Below are 16,397 nucleotides of genomic sequence, written 5' to 3'. Positions count from 1 at the left end.
TGGACCTTCGCTGACCAAGTCCAGCAACTGTGAGTGGGGTGCAGTGGAGGGAAAATGCAATGGCAGGTTGAAGGAATATTTATTGGACTTTCATACTGCAAAGTGAGAAACTGAGGCAAAGGACATTGCCCAGCGTACTCTGGGGTGGGTGTTTGCCTATAGTAACATGCTTTTGAATCATGGTGGTGGTGTTTTCCCAAATAAATGCCATGTTCCTTTTTCCTTTTTATTAAGTTTTCTTTTGTTATACACAGACTCATTGCTTGCGAGTGGGGAAGTATTGCCCCTTAGAGGTGCCATGCGGTGATGGTTTAAATTTTCCCAGATTACTGGGTACAGGCTTGAGCCGACTCTGTTTTGTACTGTTCAGAGGAACCCCTAGATATTGAATCTGGTCCTTGTTGCTGCTGACTCCACCCGGCAGAAGAGTTACGGAGGGGAAAAAGACATTCTTTGAAAACTGGAAGTCAAATCCTTATGAGGAAAATAGAAAGGAGCATAAACATGGGCAAGTCAAGTGTAAAAGTATACGTAGGCAGGCCAAAAAAAAATCTGAAGAGGAACTAGCAAAAGACTCAAACTAATAGCAAAAATTTTACACACAAACAAATTGCTGCCAAACAGTTGGGCCACTGGATGTCAAGACGCTAAAGAGCACTCAAGGAGGACAAGGCCACTGCAAATTAAGTCTGTGCATCGGTCTTCTCTGCAGAAGATATGTGGAAGATTCCTCCACCTGAGCCATTCTTTTCAGGAGACAAATCTGAATAACTGTCCCAGAGTGAGGTGCCAATAGAAGAGATTTTTGAACAAATTGATAGATTAAACAGTAATAAGTCACCAGGACCAAATGGTATTCACCCAAGAGTTCTGAAGGAACTCAAATATAAAATTGCAGAACTACTAACTGTTGGTTACCTATCACTTAATCAGCCTCTAGTGTAATGCCATTTTTTTAAAGGCTCCAGAGGTGATCCTGGCAGTTACAGGCTGATAAACCTAACCACATTGCTTGAAACTAGTAACAAACAGAATTATCAGACACATAAATGAACATGATATGGTGGGGAAGAGTCAACACTGCTTTTTCTGAAGGGAAATCACGCCTGGCCAATCTATTAGAGTTCTTTGGGGGAGTCAACAAGTATGTGGATAACTATATCCAGTTGATATAGTGTACTTGAACTTTCAAAAAACCTTTGGCAGGGTCCCACACCAGTGGATCTTGAGCAAAGTACGGAATCATGGTATGTGAGGGAAGGTTATCTCATGGATCAGTAACTGGTTAAAGGAAGCAAAGGATAGGAATAAATGGCCAGTTTTCACAATGGAGAGAAGGAAATAGCGGGGTCCCCCAAGTTTTTGTAGTTGGGCCAGTGCTATTCAACATATTCAGAAATTATCTGGGAAAGGTTATGAAGAATGAGGTAGTAAAATTAATTGATGATACAGAATTACTCAAGACAGCTAAGTCCAAAGCTGACTGAAGTGCTACAACGGGATCTCACAAAACAGCATGAACGGGCAACAAAATGGCAGATGAAATTCAGTGTTGATAAATGCAAAGTAATGCACATTAGAAAACATAGTCTTCTTCGAGTGATTGCTCATATGTATTCCACAATAGGTGTGCGTGCTCTCCACGTGTACCAGTGCCAGAAGTTTTTTCCCCTAGCAGTACCCATAGTTGGGGAACACCCCCTGTCTGGCGCAGTATAAGGGGAGATGCGCACTCCCCCCCCACCCTCAGTTCCTTCTTGCCGCCAGTGAAGTTGCGTCGGAACTGCTCTGCTCCAGCTTTGCTGTAGCTCGTCCCCAGAATTGTTCATTCATTCAGTGTTAGTACCTGTAGTTTACTTAGTCAGTGAACCTGGGCCAGGGCATGCCCCTTGCCCCAGGGTTTAAGTCGTGTGGCTCTTGTAGGCGTTCTGTGCCAAGAAGTGACCCGCACGCAGACTGTGTGCGCTGTTTGGGAGAAACCCATATCAGCAAAAGGTACAAGATTTGCAAGTCATTTAAGCCTCGGACCAAAAGAGAAAGGGACGTTAGGCTCCGGGCCAACCTGATGGAGTCGGCGCTGACCCCGACTCTGGCATGCTGCTCTGAACAGGTACCTGGCACTGCGGGGTCAGTACACAGCGACCCTCCGGTGCCATTGACCAGTCGGCACTGCTCCCCGTCCATGAGGGCCAGGAAGACTCCCTCTTCGCAGCGGCACCGTGGGAAGTCTGGGACAGAGGCTAGGCCCATGTCGAGCAGTCCTCGATCCCCATTGGGTCCCAGGTCTCTGACTCACATTGAGCAGAGTAGCCCCAGCCCCTTCAGAACAGGCCCCTCTGGATGTCCAGATGCCATCCACACCTGAAGCCCTCCAGGCAGCCCAGAATGTTATGTCCCTGCTGGTGCCCAGAGCACTGGCAATGTTGGCTCCACGCTCCAGAGGCAAGCCGCCGTTGGAATCTCCGCAGTTGCCTCAGCCCGGTACCGATCTCGGTCAAGGGAATGTTGCCAACGCCATTCACCGCCCAGTGACTGCTCGGGGCAGAGTCCATGTGGATCACCCTCAATGCCAACGAGACTGTCTGGCTGGGTTCCGGCCAGCCGGGACTCTTGGCACCACTCGTCCTCAAGGAGCGAATATCGACGGGACCACGGCAGGCATCACCAACGGTCCTCGTCTCGGAAAGGGTACCGCAGTCAGTCACGGCATGGTCATCGATCGCCGGCGTCTCACTGTCGTGGGTCTGCCCATCGAGGCCGTTCGCAGAGCAGCTGTTACCATCAGTACCGATCCTCCATGTTGAGATTGCCATCCCTTGGTCCTCTTAGATCCTGGCACCACTGCTCCTCCCGGTCCAGAGACAGCAGCAGATCTTACACCAGCACAGTCTCCATTCGTAGCCATCCTTCGCTGGGCCGGGCCAGCCAACCCGAACAGCCGGCCCCGCCGGTGCCACAGCAGGTGCAGCGGCACAGAGCATCGTGGCCGGCCCAATGTTACCAGTGGGCACCGTGGCCTCGGGCGCAGTCCCCGGGGGGAGCTCGCTTGGTGGCCGGAGCTTCAGAAGCACCGTCTGCCTCCCATTCCAGACTCCTGAGAAAGGAGTCAGTGGGACGTACGTCCTCGGCACCGTGCCCGGAGTCCAACCAGGTGGTGGACCCTCCAGTGCTGGCCGACACCCAGAGCACTGCACCGGCCTCCTTGCCCTGCCCGGAGGAGGCGATTGTGGCCCCGCCCCCCTCTGCCCTGCAGGAGGACTTAAGGCCCACCAAGAACTCTTAAGGAGGGTGGCAGCAAGCCTCCACCTCCAAGCAGAGGAGATGGAGGAGCCCTCAGACTCCCTGTTTAACGTGTTGTCCCCATTGGCACCTGGTAGGGTGGCCTTGCCTCTCTGTGAAGTGGTGGCTAAGATTTCAAATACCCTGTGGCAAACACTGGCCTCGTTGGTCCCCATCTCTAAAAAGGCAGAACGCAAGTAGTTTGTACCCAATAAAGGGCATGAGTACCTGTATACCACCTGGCACCCAACTCCCTGCTGGTTGAGTCGGTCAATCACAGGGAATGGCAGGGTCAGCCAGCCCCGAGCCCAAAGAACAAAGACTCTCGGAGACTGGACTCTTTCGGAAGGAAAATTTATTAGTCTTCGAGTTTCCAGTTATGAATGGCAAACCATCAGGCTCTTGTGGGCCGGTACGAATTCAATCTATGGGGCTCCCTGCCAAGTTTGAGGATTCCCTCCAGGAGTGCTATAGGAAGGAGTTCAAGGCGCTAGTGGAGGAAGGAGCAGCAGCCGCTAGGGTGTTCCTGCAGGCAGCCTCGGATGCTGCAGACACGGCCACACGATCAATGGCTTCTGTGGTGTCCATGAGATGGACATCATGGCTCCTGCTCTCTGGGCTGTCCAGCAAGGTGCAGTCTTCCATGCAGGATCTCACGTTCAATGGGAAGGCTCTGTTTGCAGAGGAAACAGATACAAGGCTGCATGAAATGAAAGTCTCCCACACGACCCCTCCCACGAAGCTCTGCTCAAGCAGGAGGTGGGGTGGCTCCTAGGACTAGGAACGTTAGAGGCAGTGTCCAACGAGTTCATTGGCAAGGGGTATTACTCCCATTATTTCCTTATCCCGAAGGCCAAAGTGGGGCTCAGGCCCATCCTGGACCTGCGAGGTCTGAACCAGTACATGGTGAAACTCAAGTTCTGCATGGTCTCCCTGGCCTCCATCATCCCTTCCCTGGATCCTGGGGACTGGTATGCTGCCCTCGATCTACAGGACGCATACTTCCACATCCACATATTCGAGAGGCACAGGCGCTTCCTCCATTTCGTGGTGGGACAGAGTCACTACCAATTCACAGTCCTCCCGTTTGGTCTGTCCACTGCTCACAGGGTGTTTACAAAATGCATGTCAGTGGTAGCAGCCTACCTCAGACAGCAGGGGGTTCAGATATTACCCTATCTAGACAATTGGCTTGTCAAGGGTACCTCCCGGTCGCAGGTGAGGGATCACGTGGCGCTCCTCCTGTCCACCTGCACCGCCTTGGGCCTGCTGGTAAACAACACCAAGTCCACGTTAGTCCCGGTCCCACACATAGAGTTTATTGGGGTGCTCCTGGACGCAGTGTCAGCCAGGGCCTCTCTCCCGCCAGACAGATTTGAGACCCTGAAAGGTCTCATCAACTCCGTCACAAGGTTCCCAGTGACAACAACCAGGGTTTGCCTGCAACTCTTTGGTCACATGTTAGCGTACATGTATGTGGTCTGTCACGCCAGACTCAGGATGAGGTCCCTCCAGCTCTGGTTGACCTCAAAGTTCTCCCAGGCCACGAACAGGATGAAGAAGGTCCTCGCTGTGCCGGACTCTGTGATCACCTCCCTATGGTGGTGGTCCGCCCCAAACAACATGCTCCAAGGGGTCCCGTTCAGGGACAGGGATGTTGGAGCTGGTGTCCGATGCGTTGGACCTAGGTTGGGGGGCCCAGGTGGGGAACTTTCAGACCCAAGGCCTGTGGTCAGCTCAAGATCTGACCCTACATATAAATGTCAAGGAGCTCAGGGCGGTGCGGCTGGCATGCCTGGACTTCCGCTCGCACCTGGAGGGCAAGGTAGTCGGGGTCCTCACGGACAACATGGCCTCCATGTTCTATATCAACAGGCAAGGTGGGGCCCCATCCTCTGCCCTCTGCCATGAAGCCCTCAGGCTGTGGGACTTCTGTATAGCCCACGACATCCACCTGAAACCCTTCCACCTACTGGGTGCCCGGAACAAGAGGGCGGATCGCTTGAGCAGGGATTTTTTCTCACAACACAAGTGGTCCCTCCACCCAGAAGGGGTCCACCGGCTCTTCCGAAGGTGGGGAACGCCCCAGGTGGACCTATTCGTGACTCGGCAGAACTGGCGATGCCCCTGGTTCTGCTCCAGGGAGGCCTGGGGAGGGGCGCTATCTCCAATGCCTTTCTCCTGTCCTGGTCAGGCCAGCTTCTCTACACCTTTCCCCCATTCCCTCTAATCAGCAGGGTCCTGGAGAAGAAAAAGACAGACAGGGCCCGGGTCCTCCTTATTGCCCCGGCATGGCCTAGGCAGCATTGGTACAGGACCCTCATGGGCCTGGCGGTAGCTCCACCATGGCCATTGCCGCTCCACCCGAACCTGCTCTCTCAGGAGCAGGGCCGCCTCCTCCATCCCAACCTAGCGGCGCTTCACCTCACGGTGTGGCTGCTCAGTGGTTAGGCAGAGAGGAAAGGATGTGCTCAGAACGGGTTCAGCGCGTCCTCCTCGAAAGTAGACGGCCCTCCACTCACCGCGCTTATTTGGTGAAGTGGTTCCAGTTCTCTAGGTGGGTGGTGGACCAGGGTGTCTCCCCGGTGGCCGCCCCAATCCAGCTTATCCTTGATGATCTCCTCCACCTGAGGGCCCAGGGCCTGGCACCCTTGTCAGTCAAGGCACACCTGGTAGCCATATCGGCCTTCCATCCACCAGTGCAAGGGCACACGGTATTTTCCCATGCTATGACTGGCCAGTCCCTTAAGGGTTTGGACCATCTTTTTCCGTATTCTAGACCCCCGCAGCGGGACCTAAACCTGGTGTTGGCTCATCTCACGGGGCCCCCATTTGAACCACTGGCCATGTGCTCCTGGTCTCTCCTCTCGTGGAAGGTGGCCTTCCTGGTTGCAATCACGTCAGCCAGGCAAGTCTTGGAGCTCAGGGCCCTGAGCTCTGAGCCACCGTACATGGTCTTTCATAAGAACAAGGTCCAGCTCCGCCCACACCCCGCGTTCCTTCCAAAGGTGGTCTCCGCCTACCACATGGGTCAGGACATTTTTCTACCTGTCCTCTGCCCCAACCCTCATGCACCTAGTGAGGAGCGCCGTCTCCACATGCTCAATGTGCAGCGGGCTCTGTCTTTTTACCTCGAGCAGACCAAGCCGTTCAGAAAATGCTCGCAACTGTTCATCACCTCGGCTGAGCGCGCAGGGGGCCAGCCGATCTCCACTTAGCGGCTTTCCAATCGGGTCACTTCGTACATCCGGTCCTGCTATGAGCTGGCAGGTGTCCCCACGCCACCCATTGCGAGGGCACACTCGACTCAGATGCAGGCCTCTTCAGCTGCTTTCGTGGCCCACGTCCCCATCCAGGACAATTGTAGGGCCGCCACGTGGTCTTTGGTTCACATGTTCACCTCGCACTATGTGATCATCCCCCAAACCAGGGATGAAGCCGGGTTCGGCAGGGCTGTCCTCCGTCCTGGGAACTTGTGAACTCCTACCCACCTCCAACAGATATAGCTTGGAATCACCTATTGTGGAATACACATGAGCAATCACTCAAAGAAGAAAAGACAGTTACCTTTTCCGTAACTGGTGTTCTTCGAGATGTGTTGCTCATGTCTATTCCACATCCCGCCCTCCTTCCCCTCTGTCAGAGTTGTCTGGCAAGAAGGAACTGAGGGTTGGGGGGAGTGCGCAGCTCCCCTTATACCGTGCCAGGCAGGCGCCACTCCAGTGGTCGCGGGGGGCACTCCCCTCCCACGGGCACTGCTAGGGAAAAAACTTTCGTCACCAGTGCACGTGGCGAGCACGCAAACCTATTGTGGAATAGACATGAGCAACACATCTCGAAGAACACCAGTTACGGAAAAGGTAACTCTCTTTTCCCAGCTATACTTACAAAATAATGGGGTATGAATTAGCTGTTACTGCTCAAGAAAGAGATCTTGGAATCATCATGGATAGTTCTCTGAAAACATCTGCTGAAGGTGCAACAGCGGTCAAAAAAGTTAATGTTATGAACCATTAGGAAAAGGCTAGATTAGACAAAATATCATAATACCACTTTATAAATCTGTGGTATGCCCACCCCTTGAATAGTGAATGCAGTTTTGGTTGCCCCCTCTCAAAAAAGATTCATTAAAATTAGAAAAGGTACAGAGAAGGACAACAAAAATGTTTTGGGGTCTGAAACAGGTTCCATATGAGGAGAGATTAAAAGGATTGGGACTGTTCATCTTGGAAAAGAGACTGCTAAAGGGGGATGTGATAGAGGTCTATAAAATCATGAATGATGTGGAGAAAATGAATAAGGAAGTGTTATTTATCCCTTCAAATACCACAAGAATCAAGGGTTACCCAATGTAATTAATAGGCAGCAGGCTTAAAATAAACATAAGGAAGTCAACCTGTGGAACTCGTTGCCTGGGGATCTTTTGAAGGCCAAAAGCATAACCAGGTTCAAAAAAGAATTAGATAAGTTTATGGAGGACAGGTCCATCAATGGCTATTAGCCAAGATGGTCAGGGATGCAACCCCCATGATCTGGGTATCCCTAGCCTCTGACTGCCAGGGGCTGGGACTGGAGAACAGGGGCTGGGTCACTTGGTAAGTGCCCTGTTCTTTTCATTTCCTTTGAAGCTTCTGGCACTGGCCACTGTTGGAAGACAGGATATTGGGCTAGTTGGACCATTAGTCTGTCCCAGTATAGCTGTTCTAAAAAGGTCCTGATGAAAAATAGGTGTAAACATGGTTTCTCCGTGCAAGAACTGAACAGGTTCTTTATCTCAATTTTTACTTATATACTAGACCCGATGGATAAAATGTTAGTGTCAGCTAAAATAGTGGCAGTGTCATTATCTGTTGTTCATCTGCTTCATTTGAACTGATTGCTATTTATCCTTGTATTTATTCAAGATCGGAAGTCTTCTTAATTTATCCAATAGTTTCCAAACATCAAAAGTGAATTTTTCTTTTTCTGACAGTGATTGTGTACTGGTCATCAACTTTCTTTCACTTAGGCACTTGCATTTTTTTATTTAATCAGGTAATTTTCAAATTCATAAATTAGCTAGAGACTTATTTTCCCATTTGTCCATCACTCTGAATCTGATGAATATGTAGTTATAAATCTTCAGCTAAGTGCACAGTGATTTAGTTGTGTGACTCTTATTAATGCTAATGAGCTAAACCTTTGTACACCTGTCAAAAACATACCCTTAGTGGTAGGATTTTTTGCTCAAACTCAACTTCTAGTAAATCTTTCCCATTAAAAGTGAATCTGTTTACCAATCACTTGTTTGGTATATTAGCTGTGAATGATGTGTTTGCTGATCCTGCTTGCTCTGCTCATGGGAGTTCTGTCTAATGCTTTCAGTGAACTTGTCCCATTTAAAATGCTTTCTACTTCATATAACTGGGTCACCAACGATTAGCTTTGGACCCAAGTGCAAAAGCTGCCACTTTGAAAAACTGTGGCACACTTCATACTTTAACATCCTTATTTCCTAATGAATGTCTCAGCAGATCTCCTTTTGTGATTCTCTTTGGTTTGGAAGTTTTAATTTTATGTATCTGATAGTAATTACTGTTTTTCTTTCTGCTATGAATTACTTTTCTCTAGTCTACTAATTGCACTTGTACTGTTCCTGTTTTGATCATTAAATGTAAAAATGTGCTCTGACTTTAATGTTCTTGTACTTTTCTTATTCGCAAAAAGAAAAGGAGTACTTGTGGCACCTTAGAGACTAACCAATTTATTTGAGCATAAGCTTTCGCTCAGCTCACGAAAGCTTATGCTCAAATAAATTGGTTAGTCTCTAAGGTGCCACAAGTACTCCTTTTCTTTTTGCGGATACAGACTAAAACGGAAGTTACTATGAAAGTTTTCTTATTCTGTGGCTTGTTTAGCTGTACCATGCTGCTTTGGGGAAGGGTACTCTCTAACCACAGCATATATAACATATTTTTGAAGTGTCATGCCACATTTTTAATTTCTTATATGGCCCATAACTGTGATATATGAATATCTTATGGAAAAATCCTGTGGTATTTAATAGGAAATGGTCACTTTTCTATAGGTGTGTTTGGACTCTATTGAACTCTGTTGGTTTAATCCTTATAGAATTTTATAAGACTTTCCCATAAGCATTCTTGACAGACCACTTCTTTTTCAAACAGTCACCTTAATGGGCCAGGCCACCCATTCAGTCTTCCCTCTTGGTCTGTAACTCATCTCGGGATGATACCTCTCTTCTTCTTTGGTACTGTTGCCTCATTTGCCTTCATTTTTATGGTCGGTAAGGTTGAAGGTCAGACTTCACCTTGAGGAGCAGGTATTTGAATGTATGCATACACCACGAAATTAGATTCCCTTCACGATCCAAGTAATGGTCAATAGAATATAGCCACGTTAAGCATCTTTCACACAAATAGCATGTAAAAAAATAATTGTAAATAAGAAATGCTGCACTCATCATATTCTAACATAATAAAAAGTAAATGTTAAGAATCTGAAGAGCTTCTCCTATCACCTTACTTAATCCACCTCTGTGAGAGGCAGTAGCTATGTCTATGGGAAAAACCCTTCCCTCAACAAAGCTCTTTCTACACTGGGGGTACGTCGGTATAACTTGGTCACTCAGGGATGTGGATTTTTCAGACCCCTGTGTGACGTAGTTATACCAATGCAAGTTTACAGTGTAGACCTGGCCTTAATAGCAGATTTTTTTTTTTTAATTTGCAGAGTGCAAAGCCCAACAAAATCTATATAACTCTTCAGGGATTTCAGTTAACTTGTATGTATTTTAAATAATGGCTAATAAAGCCCCGGATTCCACTACTTTTCCTCTTACTGCTTTGAAGTTTTTCTCAAATACTAGAAAAGGATCATTGCACACAATGAAAGATAGTAGGATTGCAAAAGAGTCCTTTTTTTTTTTTTAAGAAACATGAACGTATTTATACTTGGATGTATAAAAATTAAATACCACCTTTTTTTTTCCATTTACAAGACTGTTCTAGATAGTATGGAAAATGTATCATGTTCTTCATCATCTTATTCTAAAGTGCTTGCTAGTGTTTCATTGCCCCCTGGTAGCATGAAGAATTTTGGATATCCTTGTAGCTATGCCCTCACAATGTAAGTACAGTTTCAGTAGTTTGATCCCTCTAAGTCAAACTAACATTCTCTTCCTGAAGCATATAATGCCCTATTAGGGGAGGTCAAGTGGTTAATAGTGCAGTCCTCTGGGGCGCATCTTGGCTTCAAAACCTTTTTGCTTCTGATTTTGAATGGCTTCTGAATTATGTGCTTAAATTCAAATGCATCGTCTCAAGAACAGCAGGATTAATGCACTTGCAACTTAGTGTCATTATCAGTAATATGAAAAATAATAGCTTGAAGGGGTCTCTTGCTTCAAGAAGAACTAGTAAGATTAAAGTAAGGACCATATTATTTTGTCCATCCGGCACTTTTGTTGAATTAAACTATAGTTTTGATTTTTTTTCACCCAAGAAGAATACAAGTTATTATATTCTTAGAAATGCTGTATCTTACCTATATGTTGTTTTTATTCAGTATTTAAATTAATTTATGTACTTACCATAGTATTTCCTCTAATTATACCATTTTTGAAATGTAAGGCAGTGTCTCAAAGAAAAACCCACAGTGTCTTAATTATTTTAGGTTTAACAAGTTATAGTATTTCCTATTCACCTTTTTAAAAGTAAACTCTCTCTCTCTGAAAAAAGTGCTTCTTTCAATTGTGCTCTTTCACATCACTTCATAGGAGAATTCAAAGCTATCATGTTTTATTAGTAATCTGAGATAGTCCTACTGGTATAATAGGTGAATGTGGTGTTTTTCCAGGAGCCCCCTTTAATGTCTCTGTTCGGTCTTTATCAGTCTAGGACTCTTAATACCGTTGCTGTAATTTGGGCCTGATCCAAAGCCCAGTGAATCCCAAGGAAAGATTTCCACTGACTTCAGAAGGGTTTGGATCCAGGCCTGTATTATGGTGAAGTCAGTGAGTGTCTTTCCATTACTTAACTGGGATTGGATTGGGTGTTATCTGAGCAGTTTGCATGCTTTTTGTTTTAAATTTGTAAATACATGGGTCCCACTTCTTGGTTGGCAAAGCTGAGGTGTGGTGCAGAGCCTGTGGGTGGTGCCACTTTTGCACTTTGCCCAATCTTGCTTCCATTTGGCTTAACTTGGAGGAGCCTTACAGATGCTTTATGACAGCTGGTAATCATCCAAAAAGAGCCATTATACCAGCAAGGGAATAGCTGGAGCACAGCAGTGATTGAGTTATGTTCCCTTCTCTCTGACATGCTCATTACATGGAGCAGGGTGGAAGTTGGAGTGGTGAGTGTCTTAGAGACAGCTACCCTGCTCAGGAAGGAATCACTGTGTAGCCAATTACTCTGGCTTTAAAGGTCTGGCCCATGTTCCTAATTACTGGGAACATTTTACATAAAATGTATAGGAAAAAAAGCCATAGTGAAATTAACCACTTGCCCATAGAAATGAAGATCATAAATATATCTAGCATGGGGGTGGGCAAACTTTTGGCCTGAGGGCCACATCTGGGTATGGAAGTTGTATAGTGGGCCATGAATGCTCACAAAATTGGGGATTGGGGTGCAGGAGGGGGTGAGGGCTCTGGCTGGGGGTGCGGGCTCTTTTTTGCGGTGGGGCCAGAATTGAGGAGTCCAGGGTGCGGAAGAGGGCTCCAGGCTGGGGCAGGTGGTTGGGGTGCAGGCTCCAGCTGGGGGTGCAGGCTCTGGGGGGCAGGAGGGTACTCCAGGCTAGGACCAAGAGGTTTGGATGGTGGGACAGGAATAAGGGCGGGGTAGGGGGTTGGGGCACAGGAGGGGATCAGGGGTGCAGGCTCCAGGTGGTGCTTACCTCAAGCAGCTCCTGGAAGCAGCGGCATGTCCCACCTCCAGCTCCTACGCAGAGGCACCGCCCCGTCCGCAGGCACCGCCCCTGCGGCTCCCATTTGTCACGGTTGCTGGCCAATGGGAGCTGTGGGGGTGGCGTGGGGAGTGCCCTGACTGCCCCTCCACGTAGAAGCTACAAGGGGGACATGCTGCTGCTACTGGGAGCCGCAACATGCACGGAGTGGGGCAAGCCCCAGATCCTGCTCCCCAGCAGGAGCTTGAGGGCCAGATTAAAACATCTGAAGGGCCGGATGCAGCCCCCGAGCCATAGTTTGCGCACCCCTGATCTAGCATTACAGCATTTGGATAGTTTTGCTCAGGTTGAGCTATAAATCTTGTTCCATTGACCTTCACGGAATTGTGGTAGACTATGGGTGTTCACAATATACCAGTGCATAAGAAATTAATTTAAAGGATAGCATGTTTGTTGTTTGTACACGAGGAAGAATGCAACATCACAAATCATTAGGCAAAAAAATGTGCAGAAGTAGAAACCCTGCACACCTCTCTGTAAATACCACTGGGGTGCAGCATCTGACCACGGTAAAATCTTATATACTGATTTTAAGTGAACCACAAATTGAACTTTAGTGTCAGATCAAAAACACCTGGGGACTTTTCAGTGGTATTACGTAAGTCCACTATTTTAAAGAATTTACATGATATATATAGGTTAATAGATGGAATGATATCTTTGTTTTAAAAATATTCTAAACAGCTTGAACAAAACTTACACCTGCCATAAATGGATTCATCTTCCACTGATTTTTAATGAGCATTATTTCTACATATTCTAAGGCTGAATGCAGCCATCTATTTTTTTTTTATTCTTCTTAATATTATTTTATTTACTATTTATATTGCTTTAGTCAGGGACTAAGACCCCTGTACAAACAGAGTGCTGTTTAAAACAATCCCTGCTCCAAAAAGCTTACAATCTAAGTAGGCGGCAAGAGACAACAAATGGATACAGACAGACCAGAGAGTGCAAGTAAACAATGAGACCGTATTGGTCAGCATGATAAGCAGTGGTCTTTGTTGTTTATGAATATTGAGTTTTAATTTTACATCAGCCCTATTTGTACAAAAGTACAAAAGAGGCTTGGTGTAACATTCTCTTCTAGCAAAGATATGTATTACTGTTTTTCTTGGTGAATTTCCTGTTCCTATCTGTTGGATGTTCTTGCTTTTGTGTTATGTGAACCAACCTTTTTATTTAATATAATCAAACTGCTTATCAGAACTGCCTAGTTGTATAATTTAACATTCAAATAAGAATGTTTTCCTTTTTTGATAGGAACTTGAACAAATACTAATGATTGAGACAAAAAATTATAGGAAAACTATAAAATTCTACCAGAAGCTGTTGCAGAAAGAGAGAAGAAACAAAGGTAAAATTACAACTGGTATGCTAATACAGGGATTTGCCTTACGTCATTTTATGAGAGTATCACAACTGCATCAAAATGTGCTTTTGTGCTAAATGTATTTTACATCTTAAGGTTCTGAGGTTAAAAGTATGTTGCCCAAATTGAGGGGACAGCTACAAGAAATGAAATCCAAGGTGCAATTTCTTGAATTGGTGAAGAAGTATCTACAGGCAAGTCAACATTGAATTCACTTGATTTTTATTTGTTTGTTATACAGGTAGCAATAATAATGTAACTGGATGCCCAAGTCAGTATATGAAATTTAAAAAGTTTTAAATAAGTCATAATTTCATAAAGAACTTTGAAGAATGTTTGACTGAAATTCAAGTAACTGTTAACTAGTCTTATTAAAAAGAATGACTTTAAATGTGATTGTGGCTTTAAGTTGAAATGACTTAATTTCCTCCAATTTTTCATTTTAATCATTTTTCAATGATTTCCTTTTGCATTGCTTTGACTCTTCTTCACACAGATCATGTATGCAGAGCAGTGGGGAATAGAATCATGTGCACTTCCTGCAGTAGTTAACATTACAAGAACTGACATGTTGGACGTCAGCCCTCTGGATGAGTTGTCATTGCTCATTTTCTGTAATATGAAGAAGCACCAATATAATAATCAAAACAGGTCCAGGATTCTACAAGCTGGGACACCACTTGGGTTAATGGCATATCTATACTCCCAGTAAGTGGTATTCTATAAGTCCCTAATTTACAGGGCAGAAAAAAACATAACAATTCAGTTTAAAAATACAGAATTCATACAAATCTAGCTTCCATAAATAATGTTTGTCAGCATTATATAACTGCTCCTTTGCTTGTGTTAACAGTATGCAGAAATAGTATTTAATTGCTGCCATCAGCATCCAAATGGCAAAAAAGGAAGCCAGATAATAATGGGACTTTGTTGTAGGCCTGAGACCAGATCCAGCCCCTCCCCACCATATTAAACCACCCTTGGGTGATTAGATGGGGGCAACATGATTCCTCCCCTCACACTCTTCCCTGGCACTCTGTTCAGGTTCTTGAACTAGGCGCTAGATTTGGGTCTGAGGCCTAGTATGCACCTAAAATATAGATCAACCAAGCTATATGACTCAGGGCTGTGAAAAATTTGCATCCTGTATGCCTTAGTTAGGTCGACCTGACCCACACTGTAGATGCAGCTCGATTGAATAGCTGCTACATCTTCAGAGGTGGATTAATTACATTGACAGAAATACCCCCTCCACTGATGTAAGAAGCATCTACGCTACAGCAGGATAACTGTGCCACTTTCACCGCTGTAATGTTTGAACAGATGGACTGTCATGATGGTATGCAAACTCATGTCTTGGCCGCTGAAAACTATCAGAGGCATCATAGTCTAATGGATATGGCACTAGATTGGGACTTGAGAAACCTGGGTTTCATTCCCAGTTCTATCAATGACTTGTTTAGGACTCCTTTTCCACATCTGTAAAATGAGGATAATAATGCAGATCTCCTTTTGTGAAGTGCTTTTGCTATTTATTGGTGAAAAATGCTACATAAGAGGTAGGAACTATCACCATCTTTCTCTCCAGCACTGGATGAAGTTATTAATCAGTATGAATATCAATATAGTTGTGTGTTTCATCAGCTTCTCTCACAGAGTTTACTCCTGGGGGAATTCTGCCCCACTGCGGAATGCAGAATTTTTCAGAATTTTCCACTGAATGCGTCCGATGAAGTGAGCTATAGCTCACAAAAGCTTATGCTCAAATAAATTTATTATCTAAGGTGCCACAAGTACTCCTTTTCTTTTTTCAGAATTCCCTGTTTTCCTGCAGAATTTCTGGCTTCCGCTAGGGCCACTGGATTCCGCAGAGCCCAGCTCACAGTCACTGGCTGGGCTGGAGGCTGCATGCTTTTTGATCCTCATTCTCCCAGGGAAGGGCATAGGAGACCCAGCCAGCTCTGGCAAAGGATGAGGAAGGGCAGAGCTGCACCATACCATGTCTCCCAGTAGGACAGTAAAGAAGTTGTGGGGAGTAAAGGCTCTGGAGGTGCTGGTGTCTGGGCTGGGGGCTACCTTGTGGCTGGGCTCTGTGGGGTGTGGGAGCTGGTGTCTTGGCTGGAGGCTGCCGCGTGTCGAGCTCTGTGGGGAGCGGGGGCTGGTGTCTGGGCTGGGCTCTGGGGGGACGGTGTCGGGGATGAGGGCTGCTCTGTGGGGGGGGCAGGGGGTTGGTCCAGGGGTGGCCTCGGGGCTGGGTTCTGTAGGGAGTGGGGGGCTGGTGTCTGGGCTAGCGGCTGCCCTGTGGCTTGGCTCTGTGTGGAGGAGGGGGCTGGTGTCTGGGCTGGCGGCTGCCCAAGGCTGGACTGGGGTGGTGGGGGCTGGTGTCTGGGCTGGGGATGGCCTTGTGTCTGGGCTCTGGGGTGTGGAGGGTTGATGTTTGGGCCAGGGTCTGCTCCCGTGGCTGGGCTCTGAAGGGAAGAGGGTGTGAGTGTCTGGGCCAGGGGGTGCAGCTCGGCTCTGGAGGGATGGGAGTGCAGGTGTCTGGGCTCTGGGAGACAACCTCTCTCACAACCCCCTCCAAGACCCCCCAAACTGGAACTAGGTTGTTATAGGTCTTTCTTTAACGCTACTCCTGGAGGAATCTTTTTTACTGTTGTCTGTATTGACATACTTGTTGACAGGTATTTTGAAATAAATTACCAAAATAATTGAAACTGGAGTGATTATATTGTGTTGTATTGACAAATAAAATATGCAGAATTTTAAAATATTTTGCACA

General features: G+C 46.6%; 1 protein-coding gene across 6 annotated transcripts in view; it reads left to right on the top strand.

Moving 5' to 3' along the window:
• The window catches only part of KNDC1 (kinase non-catalytic C-lobe domain containing 1), a 131,327-nt gene that overhangs the window by 96,349 nt on the left and 18,581 nt on the right, over positions 1-16,397 (top strand). For all 6 annotated transcript variants that reach the window (XM_075130984.1, XM_075130982.1, XM_048858308.2 and 3 more), the window contains exons 18-20: positions 13,510-13,603; positions 13,715-13,812; positions 14,115-14,326. In XM_075130984.1, the coding sequence (XP_074987085.1) occupies positions 13,510-13,603; positions 13,715-13,812; positions 14,115-14,326 (404 nt within the window). The remainder of the gene's footprint in view (positions 1-13,509; positions 13,604-13,714; positions 13,813-14,114; positions 14,327-16,397) is intronic.

Source organism: Caretta caretta, chromosome 7 (genome assembly GCF_965140235.1).
Source record: "Caretta caretta isolate rCarCar2 chromosome 7, rCarCar1.hap1, whole genome shotgun sequence".
NCBI lineage: Eukaryota > Metazoa > Chordata > Testudines > Cheloniidae > Caretta > Caretta caretta.
The sequence above is the reverse complement of the archived record's forward strand: the minus strand, read 5'-3'. Positions and strand labels throughout refer to the sequence as shown.